Source organism: Haemaphysalis longicornis, unplaced genomic scaffold (assembly GCF_048455015.1).
Source record: "Haemaphysalis longicornis isolate Haplotype H1 unplaced genomic scaffold, Haemaphysalis longicornis Haplotype H1 scaffold_3, whole genome shotgun sequence".
Lineage (NCBI taxonomy): Eukaryota > Metazoa > Arthropoda > Arachnida > Ixodida > Ixodidae > Haemaphysalis > Haemaphysalis longicornis.
In genome coordinates, this window is record NW_027526335.1 from 48,278,284 (window position 1) to 48,292,722 (window position 14,439).

The following is a 14,439-nucleotide window of genomic DNA, read 5'->3' on the forward strand; positions in this document are numbered from 1 at the left end:
AGAGAGGGAGAGAGAGAGAGAGAGAGAGAGAGAGAGAGAGAGAGAGAGAGAGAGAGAGAGAGAGAGAGAGAGGGGGGGGCGAGGGAGAGCTCTTTATTAGAGAAGAAAGCTGATTGGTTTGCCAGAATCTCAACACCGGGCATGCTACTTGGTGGGGGAATGGGTGGGGGAAGATATACATGCCCTAGAGGTAACACGGCAGGAGAAATCGGCGAAGAGAATTAAAGAAAACACAGGTATCATAACGTTTGTGTAAACAGTTCAATGAACACCATGATAAAAGTGGTATTTTAAATCATTTCATTGACGGTGATGTCGTCCAGATATTTGAATAATGCCACTACTGCTATTCGTTGGGCTCAAGTGGAGGGCCATGGACTGAGGAGTACCTTTAAGCTGACTGGTCCTGGGCGTAGGTTCTGGATCTTCCGCACCAAACGGCACCTTGCGAACATATTCGCGGGGCACTCTAACAGTACGTGTTTCGCAGTTTGCGGCGATCCGCAGTTATCACTGTTTCGACTTCGAGGTCGCACGAAGTCGAAACAGGTATGTTTTTGTAAGCGTTGCATTGAGGCGTAATCGGTGGTATAAGGTTTCGAGTCGGCGTGGAAGTCGCTCTGGCAGCTTAATTTTGAACTCGGGGTCTATAGTGCAAGAAAGCAGAATGGTGCTCTGGAAGAGACCTGAGACGATTCTGCTCCATTAAAACGCGTGTCTTCGTCATAGCTAATACATCTTGCTTGGTGAAGAAGACCTTCCTCACATTGGGCATTTGAAGGCCCCTGCGAGCTGCTTCTTCTGACTTCTCGTTCTTTGGAAAACCACAGGTACCTGGGAGCCATTAAAATGCCACTAGGTGCCCAGTGTCTTTGGCTAGGTGGTGCAAGTATGCTATTTCACGAGAAGAGTGTTCGTGAATGCTGAAACAGTCGTTGCAATGTACGCTTTGGAGGGCTGACTTCGAATCTGTAAAGATGGTTCCTTGCCCCCACGGTTGGCGGAGGATTTACCGGACGGCTATGACCTACAATAAGGTATACAGTCGAGCCCGCTTATAACGAACTTGAGCGTCACGCGGCCTCCGTTCCGTATATCCAGAAGTTCGTAGTAAATGCACCCCAGTAAAAAACCAGAAGTCAAACACAATTTATTTTTCGCAAAGATGTCCGCGATGGCTGTCTGTTTCTGCAGTGCAGACTTGATGAGGCTGGTCTCCACTTTTAGAGTAGCCGCGGGCTCTTCACCGAGGCCCTTGGCGTAAATAAGTTGTTTAAGGTTCCGTATGTAGCCCATTGCAATAGGTGCTGCTGAGGAACCGAGGCGGGGACCGCGGGACGTGGGTGATTCGTTTTAATGGCGGATGGGACTTTTCAATGATGGTGATAGTTGAGGGCAGCTGCGAATAGCCACCTCTTCCTCTTCTAATATTTTTAACATCCTCCCGGCCGGCCGATAAGTGGAGGAAGGTTCACTAAAAATTAAGAGTTAACTTTTGGAGCCAACCCCAAAAACCTATTGCCCTAGTTCACTAAACAGTCCGTTGTAATCAGAACCGACGTCATCTCCGTGTAAGCTGCACATTGATAGTTCATTCTTCTGCTTCCACCTATGTTTCCACGAGTTGGACCAGCGCACGCGGCTTGTCTTTACCGTGGTCTGTCCTGGATGACCTGGCAGTGTTCGTGCACGCTTCGTGTGGCATGCGCGTCGGATCGTTTGTCGTGTCGAGGAATTCAAGCGCTGCCTGGCTCTTTCCATGCGTAGAACGATGCTCCTTCGTGAGGCTGCTCTTTTCTTTCTCGTTGTACCGATCAGTCGGTATTTGGTAACGTGCTTTGATGAAACCATGTTTGGGGAAGTTGCGCGTTCACATCGTAGGCCCTTCCAGTTTGGCCGTTTTCGCGGCTTTCGTTTGGACATAGGGGTATTCAGGTCTTTCTTACGCTCTACCATGGTAAACGAAATTCTTTCTGAAGCCGTGCTGCTGTGAAGGCATCTATCAGGCGTCTCCATGGGTGAGCCAGAGTTCCTTCTGTAGTTTCGATAGCTCTGCAGTGCTTCTGCAACCTGTGGTTTGTGTGGTCCTTCATTAGGCCGCTTCTTGGGCATTGACCTTGTTGTCTTGTCGCTAAAACTTTGCACACCAGACGGCTCGGCCGGCTCCTGCTCAGCGTTCTCATTGATCCGATTATTCGTCATTTTTGTGGTCGGTAAGCTAGCCATTTTATCTTTGTGGTCGCCGTCGTCTGAGCGAACAACGCCAACAGGTGCCTCCACTTGGCTATTCCAGGAACTAATCCCTTGCTTGAAGGAAACAGCTTTTTCACTGATTTCTGGCTTATGATGAGGTTCTTTCAGAGGCGTCGTCAAATTTCTGTTATCGTTCAGAAGGTGACTGTTCTCCAAAGTCGATTCGTTGACGCTTACGATACAATCCTGCTTTTTCAAGGCTGTTGTAACAAAGTCATCGGTACAATACTTTTCCAATTCCGGGAACAATCGCTCCATTCTAAATTTCGTCAATAGGATAAGATCTTCGAATTCATAGGCGGCTTCATATTCTTTTTCTAAATCATCCAGTTCGACGAGCTGTTCAATTTCACTGTCCAGTTTCTTTAGTATTTCATATTTTTCCATCAGGCTCTTCTTGAGGAAAATTAGCTTACCGATTGATGGCGCCTCGGCATTCATCTGTGATTTTATGTTGTTGATCAGTGTGGTGGCGTCGTTCCGGATTAGGTTTCTTCGTTCGGACAGGGCCTCCATGTCGATGCTCGGCGTCGTTAATATCTGTAGGTCGCCGAGAAGAGTCATGGTAGGCGAGAAACCGAAGCCGTTGATTTCGTTGGTCCCCGCAGGAGTCCGTTCGGTAGCGTTGGTGAGGGCACCTGGTCGTTAGTTGTCTTGTGAGCCCTCAATTGATCCGTGGGTAGTTATGTCCGCCTGCGGCCCGTGGTTAGCGGTCACCGTTCAGTCCCATCGCAGCCGTGTCACTCGCGTCATCGTTGATGGCGGTCCGCACACTTTGTTCTCCAACTGTGTAGATCTTCCCATCCTGGTCACGGCACCATTTTGCTGAGGAACCGAGGCGGGGACCGCGGGACGTGGGTGATTCGTTTTAATGGCGGATGGGACTTTTCAATGATGGTGATAGTTGAGGGCAGCTGCGAATAGCCACCTCTTCCTCTTCTAATATTTTTAACAGGTGCACTTGGCGCAGGCTCAGAAGTTTCGTCGTCATCCGCGTCCGATTCCTCCGCATCGCTCTTGCCCCGCAATTCATTAACGACACCCTCGTCCGTGCATGGTTCCGCAGTGTCAGCATCTTCATCGGCACAAACGAAATCGTCTCACCCGAAATCACGGCCCCGCGCCTGCCTTGCCTCTGCATGTTACAGTCAAACTCGCTCAGCCACTCGGCAAATAAATCGCGTGACATCCACCCCTCCACCCCTTAGCGTTGTGTCTGTAGCGCACGGGCACATAGCTCCTAAAGCAACGCGGCTTCTTCGATTTTCCGGGGACGCAGGGCACGCGCCCGTCGCTGCCATCCATGTTAGTGCACAGAAGTGCTGTGACGCGCACTTTGCTATGATTCCCGGCAGCCCATGTGTTGCCTTTCATGGCGTGCGTTTAAACCAGCAACATCTGGTAAAAAAACGCAGTTTCATCCGCGTTATAGACGTCACGATGTCGCATAGCTTGAAATAACTTCTCCGTTCGCCCGGTTTGCCTGCGAGGAAATTCTGGAAAGCGACTTGCGCCGGCAGAGCTGGGCAGAGGCCGTCATTTCAACCCACATCGCGGCGGTGGCCGCACGCTGTAACCGATCGGCAGGGCTCAAAGGCGTTCGTTGTACGTGGTATTTTATGCCATTGGAATAACGTATATTTTGACGGTCACGCGAGTTTTGTTCGCTATAAGCGAAAGTTCGTTTTAAGTGGGACCCTTATATGCGAGCTCGACTGTGCCGATATTCGCGTTCGGGTTAGTCTCAGCGAGATGACGAAATTAGTTTTTGAGCGGTCAATAGTTTTGCGCTTTCATTTACGTCAGTGCCTTAGGATTTTGACTTAAATGTCCTAGTTTTCGTTTGGCGGACATCACGTTTTATTTTGGTTGCTTTCGTTGTCACTGAGGTAAACCTGCGTGTTCTCTTGTGTTTCCGAAAAAAAGGGGTTATAATTTTCTATCTCTCTTACTGTTTCTCAGCAGAAATTTAATTTATAAATATCGACTTGCTTTATTTGAGTGCGTATGATATGCCTTAGGAAAAGGTGGAGAGATTGTTACATCAACTGTTGTTTCTTTTCGGCGCATTGCGAGCTACTCCAGAAGTAGAAACTGTTTCCACCTGGTTTTTATAATTTGTTACATTTGTGCGTTTTTTTATTATTCTTTACAGGTTTGCTCCAGAAAATGAAGCTTCGCTAAAGAGGCTTGCCCATGCGCCGTTTGGCATTGGGCCTCGAAACTGTGTCGGTATGAGGTTTGGTATGCTGATGCTTAAATACACTATCGCCAGGTTGGTTCAGAAATACCGTCTGGAGCTGGGACCGTCCCAAATGGTGAGTGAAAATTGCGATAATGGATCTAGTAGAACTTTAGTTTTAGTCACAGTGTCCATGTATAACGGATCAACCAAGGTAAACACACGGCCGACCTGGTGGCAGCAAGGACTCTCTGCAGTTAAAACACGCTCCACCAGGATATCTTGGCACGCCTTTCTCAAGTGAACGCTTAGTGAGTGCAAAGTTCCGGTAGTGAAATTTCGCAGAAATTGTTGACTTTGTAGCATACGACTGTTTTGCACCTACATTAGATCTTATAGCGTGTGACCGTGCACTATGATCTTCAAGGCTGGTTCTTTTTGAGAGCAATATTGACTCGCGAACCGTAGAAACGTGAGGTGTTAAAGCTGTGGCTTGAGATGCTCACAAAAACCGTTAAAGAACGTCGGTTTGGTCAACCTGGCTATGTTTTTACAGAAGAAGCTCCAAAATCTTGCGAGCCCTAAAGAGCCCCAGCATGAGTAGATGGGTAAAATACTCTAATTCTGTCCTCATGTCCTGAGCAGCATAAGCCTTCCTTAAAGGCGGCTGCAAAGTTAGTTTTTAAAAATCTGTCCTTCGGCAGCAAGGGTTGCTGTAATTTAAGAACTGCTCCTTCGAATTGTAGCTGTGATACAGCCGAGCTATTTTTTGAGATGTGAACAAGGACGCAAGGTGAACGTGAGCGCTCAGTGAAGGAAGGTGTCAGACATGACCCACTCTCCAGACTGGTCTTACTGGTGTGAGTTAACATAGGTTAGTTCGATCTGTGACTCAAAGTGTAGATAAAACACATCTGACAAATTCAGAAAACAGGGCTCGTCTCTTTTATGCGCGTAGTTCAAAATACGTTTTGTGTTCGGTGTGTCAGAAACGATTGGCTCTAGCTTATTTCCGGAGGGAAAAAAGTTTATATACTACAAACTGCAAGCCATTTCTTTGGCCCTTTTATGTCGTCATGAGGCTTGATTGCTCTTGAACGGGCTGAAACTAGTAAGTAGGCCGCAGTCGCTATGCGCGGAAAGGCTGCAGCTCTGTTTGGGAAGTAGTTATTGATGCCGCCGTGCTAGCAACATCCCTCGGTAGGTAGAAATGTTTCGATTAGCAAACGCTTCGCCCTTCCGCCTTTTTCCCTTTCGCCAAATGCACATAGCCGGTTGTGACTATGCGTCACATCCCACTACTTTCTATAAATAATGTAGCCAATGCAGCCTGGACATTGCATTAAAAGTATGTTCTTTTACGGAAAATATTGTCAATTTTGCTCCTGTTCAAAGAGGCCCCTAATATAGCAGAGCCCAAATGTAGGTTTTCGAAATACGCAAGGAGCTACTAACTCCCTCCGGTCTCAAGCCCTCTCAAAGAATGGAGATGCAGCATTAACCTCAACTTTCGCCCTGGTCTCCCTCTGCTGCTCGTTTCTGTTTGGCGAGCGATAATTATAGACGCTTTGCAGTAAAAACAAGCGAACGTGCCATAATTATACTGTTCTGAGGCTAGTACATATTAGTACGGCGTGTACTAGCTGGTTTTGCATTATACAAGCAGTTCTTCCTCTAGCATGAACAGTTCAAAGATCGGTGCATTCCTTCTGAAACATTACTGCATTATGAAGCGCACTTTTTAATTACTGCAGATTATACTTCTTGAAGATGAAAATATATGCAAATGGAAGGTATAATACCCAATTTATCGCAGTAGCCCACATTTCACGGGTCAAAGTCAAAGATGGGACGAAACACGCGCTAGAACTGCAGCTCGGTGTGTAAGAAAGGAAGCAATAAAACACACATTTATGTAGATGATACAGGACAAGATAAACAAAAAATCATAAAAACAAAAGAAAATCGAAACGCCGCACGCTTCACACCTCCTCCTATCCCAACTTTACAACAGAAAACAAGCACAGTGTGTGCCTCTAATACACGGCGTGCCATTTCGACACGTCCACGAAGCATTCCTCCATCGCCCATGCTCATCAACACCATTTCTTGGAAATACATTAGGAGAACAAATTCCCGCTCTTCGGTCAAAATACTTTGTTATCGCCTATAAGGAACTACAGTGTAGCCCATTTATAACGAACCCACTTACAGCGATATAGCGGTTATAACGAAGTGATCTTGATTTCCCGTCCCAATTATAGCGGTCTTATAATAGTCCAGATATAGCGAAAAAGCGGTTATAGCGAAGAAATTTCAGATTCCCGCTTACTTCGTTATAACCGGGCTACACTGTAACTCAAAGCTGCCTGTAGTTACATTTACACGCAAGCATTATCCGTGCGACTAGTTGCGCGCGCGCCTTCCTACGGCTGCGAGAGTTGATGTTTTGCGGCGCTGTAGAACAATCGGCACTGCCTTTTACTCCAGAACTACCGCTTATGTGGTCGGTAGGGACTACTTTCCGCCTACATGGACCGCGGCAGATCGCCTCTTTGGTTGAAACACTACATGTCGTACTTGGAGGTGTCTCTTCGAGTTGTTTCTGCACACGTGAAAAACCGAGAACTCACTGCCTCGCATCGTGCGTAATGTGTCCTGTGCGTGGTCTTTTCAGGGTGAAATGAAGATGGGTTCACATAGTTTTGTGTCGAAACCAGGGAGAGGCCCGTGGATTGTACTTCACCGACTGTGAAGAAAACTACCCAAGCTTAAACATTTTTGTCTCTAGTAAACAAGTGTAAATAAAGAATGTTGCATATCGAAGTGATGTAAAATAAATCTGGATAACCCGTCAAGACCTGCCTGCATATCCACAACTCTTCTTGAATTGTGCACAAAACTGCTTTCATACTGTGTTCATAGTTTCTCGTTTTAATATCATTGTAAATAGAATCGCATGGCCCGTGCCATTTGATAGAGGAGTTGTAAGATTACATTCTTGGGCTGTGTAATAAAATTCTATGGAACTTAGGTGTACGCTCTTTCTTCATATCACATTGTGGATGCGCAGGAGCACATCATGCCTGTAGGTTTAATGACACGCACGTAGTATTTCCCGCTAACATTATGCTAAATACGCGGCAGGCGGAGATGACGTAGAGGGTCCAACCTCTCCCATTGCCTATGGATGTACCACTGCTACGCACGCGTTTATTTTTCGTAATATGCAAAACAGTCCCACGAGAACTGTGAAAAAAAAAAAAAAAAAACAAGCAGCACAAAATGTCAGGTGTCCGGCGTAACACATTATGCCCTGCTTCCACCGCTGGTCACATCATTATTAACGAAAGTACTATCGGCGTCAAATGAAACGCGAACACGAAAATATGAAGCAGAACGTGGAAAATTCAAAAATACTACATGTTCGTAGAGTTCATATAATGGTTTGCCATTGGTATGGTTGGATATCCACTTTTCCCAACTGTGTTTTTGTAACTAAGCCGCGCGTCATTTTGGCATGCATGTAAAGAAATCGCGCTATTAGTGTGTTTAGGTTCATGTTTCGCATTCGCGTTTCGTTTGACGCCGATAGTACATCGCCAGTCAAAGACCATTTTTCAGCTCGATCTGCTTATCTTACTAGGCATAGCTATGAAACTCAGGCCTCGTTTTTCGCCAGCACTTTGTTACTGATGTAAGCGAACGCATCATTCACGTAAAAAAATTTGCGTCCGTTTCGCCTAATGTGTAAACACAGAAACATAAGAAGCATTAGTAACTCGTAGACACAGTTAGACTTTGAACTTGTTATTTATGGATGAGTTATTCTTGCTGTTGGAAATGCTCTTTTCCACTCATTAATAACTGTTCTTTATTTGAGTGGCGCCTGTTGCAACGCGAAGTTCAGAAACTGTCCGCGAAAATTTATCCACCGCGTCGTCCCCCACGCTCCAATTTTTTCTGTACATCTCATCCTTGCGGTGATACGGTGATTAACTCTTAATCGTCTATATCAACAGCAGGAGTGAAGTGTAGCCACACACAACACGTCGTATATATGTTCCACTAATCAACCCTAATTCTTCCGCATCATCGGCATTTCAGCAGTGAGGAGGTGTCCTCGAATTTCATTTATCATTGCTTTATTACCAATGCTTAGCCAGGCATTTATCTGTCCTTAAGCAGAAAACAAAAACACATCCACTGATCCTCGACTGCGTCAGACCGCGCCCGGCTATCTTGTTTAAAAAGGAAAGAGCGTAACGCGCTCCACACTCAGTGAGGTTATTCTGGCACGATAGGCAATGCTTTCTATGTGATTGGATGTTTCTAGAAGAGACTGAGCTCCAACCAACGCCACCAGTATAACTTGGCCCGTCATTACTCGCGGCAGCCGCTTTACAATTGAGCAGATAGGGATGCCTGAAACACGTCCGCCGGCGCTCGCCACACCGCGGATCAGCGGAAAAATTACGCGCCCGGGCATGGCAGCGGCCAGGCTAGTGCGGGGGCGCGCGCTCGCGCGCTCCGCCGCTGATGAAGGCCCAGGACCGCCAGTTTTAGAAGGTTCGACGAACCCTGTAAAGCAATTTTTATAATTTTCGTGAAGCGGCGCTGCCTGGCGGACAGTAATCAGGCTGGCAGCACCTAGAAAGGCTAGCCTGCGGATAAGGGCACTAAACAGCAGCAGGAAAGTGGCTGTTTCGTCATTATTCGCTGACGCGAGAGACAAAGTTATGCATGCGGCGTTACTGCAACATCAATGTATCTAGACCGGTGCTAATATACGTTTAAAATGCATGTAACACGGCCTTTATTTTAACGATTTACGACGACAGGCATTGTTCCCATCCAATGCTGCTTTACGGTCAGCTATTTTTCTATCTTCATTTTTACTAGTAGTGCCCTCTAATAAATTTTGTTTAGCATATGACTTTTGCGCACTATCTGCAGTTGTACTAACACATCATATGAGATAAATTGTGAGGAATTCTAAACATGACGTAATTGTAGAAAAATCTGTACAACTTCAGATAATTGTTCACTGATGCGTAGCATGCTCATGTCGCTTGTCTTGGTGTGCGTTCTTTATAGCGCATTTTTTTTAGTTTTTCTAAAATCTGACCGACGAATTATCTCCGTCCACGCTGTCATTACGATTGCAGATGTTACTTCCGCCAAATTTGCATTTTTGTGTGAATAAACGGCGACACGGTTTGCATTGCCGCTATTTTTTGTAATTTTTTCAATTTCTTGGTTTTTCACAATTCTGTTGGATCAATTATTTCCATTTACACTATTGTTACAAGTAAATGTTGAACGTCCCCGAAATCTGCATTACTGTATATGCAGGGCGTTACACGGTTCACCATTTCCGTAAAAGGATCGACATTTGAATGAGTTGATACAAGTTAGGCATCTTGAACGTTGTTGTTGTTGTTGTTGTTGAAAACGTTTATTAACAAAAGAGGGGAGGCGAGTTGGGTTAAAAAGTAGAGCACTGGGTGGCCATCCTATTCCGGTAGGCCGCGGGCTGTGGCTGCAGTCTTCGCCCGGAGAATCAGGGCTTCCTGTTCCTCGAGCTGGCTGCGGCGCAGCGCGCGCTCCCAATGCTCAGGAGAGGGGGAGAGAGGAGGGGGGAGGGGGGGATCGGACGGACATGTCCAAACTAGGTGGGTGGTGGTGTTGGGAGAGTTGCAGTGTGGACAGTTGAGCGGGTAGAGGGTGGGGGATACATAGTGAAGGCGAGTGTGATTGTGGTACGTCTGTGTTTATAGGTGGCGCCATATGCGGGCGTCGGTGGTTGTGAGATAGGGGTGTGGGGGGGGGGGGGGGGGGGGGGGGATAGAGTCGTCGGGAATTCCGGTAGTGGACTAAGATGTCGGAGAACGTTGGGGACAGGGGGTGGAGGGTTAGGTCTTCGTTGGCCGGTACGTCGTTGGTCTTTTCTGGGAATGCCCGGTAAGTGAGTTCGTGGGCGGTGGCGTGTGCAACCTCGTTCCCAGGAAGAGATGTGTGGCCAGGGCGCCAGGGTTCCACACTATACGGGTCGTTGGGAGCGATGATCGGCGTGCTAGAATGTTGGAGCTGATGCGAGTGATGCGTCCCGTGGCGTAGCGGCGGCAAGCGGACTGGGAGTCGGTCAGCACTGTGATGTCCGATGAAGCTGCGTTGATGATGGCCGAAGCGATTGCAGCCTCCTCTGCGGTATCGATGGATGTGGTCGGTATTGTGGCAGAGGCTGTGGTGGTGTTGCTTGAGTGGATTACTGCTTTGGCATGGGCCGGGTATGTGCGGTATGGGGCTGCGTCAGTGTAGTAGGTATCGGGGACGGCGCCGTACTTCTTGAGGAGTAGGCGTGCGCGATGTTGTCGGCGACCTACGTTGTAGACGGGGCGCATATGTTTGGGTAGTGGAAGAACATGAATAGCATCTCGGGCTGGTGTAGAAAGGCTGCAGAAGGTTTCGGGGGTGGGAGCTGTAGGGTGGCCCAGGCGTTTCAGGAGGTGTTGTCCATGATTTGAAGTCATTGAAGCTGGCTGGTAGTGTGGGCTTCAATCAGTTCCGACAGGGTATTGTGGAGCCCAAGCTGGAGGAGAAGATCTGTGGATGTGTAGGCCAGTAGGCCTAGCGCTGACTTGTATGCTTTGCGTATGAGGATGTCAATCTTTGCTGATTCTTGTCGTTTCAATGCCAGATAAGGTGCTCCGTAAGTAATGCGGCTTGTGAGCATGGCTTGAAGTATGCGACACGTGTCTGCCTCTTTGAGGCCGTGGCGGCGAGAGCATACCCGTTGTATTGGTGCGTGAGTTGAGCCACCGTTTTCTGCAGGCGTGGGAGGAATGCTGCCCCCGTTCCATCGTGGTGATATTGCACTCCGAGGATGAGTAGTGTGGGTACTTTAGGGGCTGGTTGGCCATCGATGGATATTTCGGGGCCTGGTGTTGGTTGTAGGGGGGCGGGGTAGCATTTCGGCTGGCGTACCCGCAGAATTTCCCGCCATTTTTCCGCGGGGCTACCATGGTTGCCAGACCAAGACTGCGCTCCGCTTTACGGACTGCCTTTACGGGCCCCATACGTTTGCAGTACCTCCCCTAGGGACGAAGCGAGAAAAAAAAAGAAGGAAGCCGGGCCCGAGCCCGAGCCACGGCGCGAGCGCGCAGGGGTTTGTTTGCAGAGCGGGGCTGACAGATCCGCGGCCTTTACGGGCCCAAATATGTTTGCAGTACCTCCCGTGGTGACGAGCTCAAAGCTCGTGGTGACCCTAGCTCGAGCTCGAGCCCGCGGCGCGAGCGCGTATGGGTTTGAACCAGAGCGGGCTGACAGATCCGCGGCCCCAAGCAGTGGAAATGTCTTCTGGACAGCATGGATTCCACTGGGGAACACCTCGTACTGAAAAGTCTTTCTCAAACCAGGTGGTCAAGACATGCTGAATCATGCAAGGCTATTATGAAAAATCGCGAAGAACAAGGAAGAAAACAGTGACAATAGGAATGAAGCATGCTCGCTCCTTAAGAAAATGGCAAAACTGGAGACGACATTCATGGCGATTTTCTGGTGTGAAATCTTGGGAACATTTTGACAAAACGAGCGTAGCACTTCAGAAACCAGGCCTAAACATTTCAACTGCTGTAGATCTTCTGAGCTCTCTGGAAGGCTTTGTTGATTCGTTGTGACCTCTTTTTGATACCTTCGAGGCGAGAGCATGCACGCCGAGTTCTAGTCAGTGTTATCAGGATGAGGGCAAACGTATCGCTTTGAGTAAATACCCGGATGGGAAAAGCAGTAGTACGCTGCGTGGTAGAAAAAAAGTTTCTTGCAGAGACCAATAATGTAGCCCAGGCGAAAAAAACAATTGGTGGCCCAATTGCACCTGCCGAATACACAATTGGGGCAAATGGAACCATTTGCATTTTCAAATGGTTCCATTTGAACCAGTTGTGTTTTCGACAGGTCCAAATGGTCCTCCAATTGTTTTTTTCGCCTGGACTTGACTGTCTAGGCTCTGCGAGTGCGAAAGGCTGCCTATGCTGATCTTTGCGAGAAGTTCGGATTCTTAAAACTGCTGAAGGGAAATGGAAGCATGATCTCTCTGGCACTGTTAGAAGTAAACAAGTCATTTTGCAAGCTAACACGCATGTTCATTCTGACCTATTGAAGGTGCTTAGTTGCAATGCAACAGCAGGGGAGGCGCGCTGCTGTCACCAGGGTTTGAAAATGATTCAGAGCTGCTGGAATTGACATGGGGAACTTTCACAACCGTAGAGGTTAACTAGCCGGAGCTGGGAAAAGAAGCGCTCGCCATTTCTTGGAGTGGTCACTTCACTGCTTACCTGTACGACCATAGTCCTGGTTGCAGACAAAAAACCGAACGTCTTGAGGACAAAGCAATTCCAGCTATGGTGGCCTTGCACATCAAAGGATTCCCATCGGTGGATTCCAGTAGCTACTACCAAGGCCCTTTTATGCAATCACCCATTTTTGCTAGAGCTATTCAGGCCTAAGAAAGCTGGTAGTGTCGACTGCAGGCATGACTTTGCCGGCAGACCAACACCTGAGCTAGCTGTCACTGCCAAGCATACCAGCCATGCGATGAGTTCACTATAAAAAGTACTCCTACACTGATGCAGATGCGCCCATCCCGCTCAAAAGCGACCCTTGTACAAAGCTCGCTCTCTTAAGTTTGGTGTCATTTTACTGCCCACAACTGCTTTAAGGGGGAACACTGGTCTTGCAACAATTTCTTGTAATTTTCAAGTAAACTTTGTGAAACTTGTCTCCTGTGATTTCAAATGCCAGTATTTTATCAGTTGGTCAGTTAAGATAATTAGCAATAACCAGCCATTTCAGGTAGAACAATAGGCAAAACAGTGTTGGTCATAAAAACTGCAACCTTTGTATTTTCCAATACTATGAACCCTGGTGAGTGCAATTAGAGAATCAGTTTTCTGGTGCACTGCTTGGAACTAATTTTACAAGCTCAATAAAATGGAGTTTGAAATGGGCACTCAAAAAATGGTATTAAACTAGTTCATATATAGTATCGGATAATGTAAAGATTACACTGCTATGACTAACACTATTTTGTCTATTCTTCCTCCAAAAATGGCTATCTGTAATTATCTCGGGAACTAATTGACCTAATGAAAAAATAATGCCACATTTGAGATCAGTGGGGAAAACACAGCAAGACTCACAAGTTTAACACTTTACTTAAAAATTGAAGTTTTTTTTAAAGAGCAATGTTAATATAACGATTTCCCGGTGAGCAGCCCCCCCTTAAGGTCTTAAAAAAAACTTCAACAAGTGTTAAACTTGTCTTAAGTAAAGTCTTAAAACAATTTCTTTTAATTTTCAAGTAAACTTTGTGAAACTTGTCAGACTTCCTGTCTTTTTCCTACTCATTCAAATACGCCATTAGCTTTTCAGTTGGTCAGTTAATTCCCAAGACAATTAGCAATAATCAGCCATTTTTGCTGGAACAATAGACAAAACAGTGTTGGTCACTTTGTATTTTCCTTTGTGCCAATCTTTGTATCAACTCTGGTGAGTGCAATAAGAGAATAGGTTTCTTGATGCACCGCTTGGAACTCATTTTACAGCTCATTAAACTGTGGTGTTTGAAATGGGCATTTGAAATGGTTCCTTGCCACTGGTGCCACCAAAGTTTAATGAGCTGTATAATTAGCTCCAAGCTGTGCACCAAAATACCGATTCTTCTATTGCACTCACCAGGGTTCAAAGTATTGGAAAATTTAAAGATCACAGTGTTATGACCGACATGGCTGTTTATTATTCCACCAAAAATGGCTAATTATCTCGAGAAGTAATTGACTAACTGAAAAAAATCATGGCACATTTGAAATCACTGGAAACAAAATCAGGAAGATTGACAAGTTTCACGGAGTTTACTTGAAAATTAATAAACGTTGTTTTAAGACCTTGTTTTCTATTGAATTTATATTTCGAATTCTCGACTGCACAAGGACTGGCAAATAAGA

The 14,439-nt window shown here is 46.7% G+C and overlaps 1 protein-coding gene across 1 annotated transcript in view; it reads left to right on the forward strand.

Annotated features, from left to right (window-relative positions):
- LOC144174425 (cytochrome P450 3A41-like) overlaps positions 1–7,624 on the forward strand; it is a 34,864-nt gene extending 27,240 nt beyond the window's left edge. The window contains exons 13-14 of the mRNA XM_077703136.1: positions 4,409–4,571; positions 7,113–7,624. Coding sequence (XP_077559262.1) covers positions 4,409–4,571; positions 7,113–7,190 — 241 coding nt within the window. The 3' untranslated portion in view covers positions 7,191–7,624. The remainder of the gene's footprint in view (positions 1–4,408; positions 4,572–7,112) is intronic.
- Positions 7,625–14,439: the final 6,815 nt, after the last annotated feature.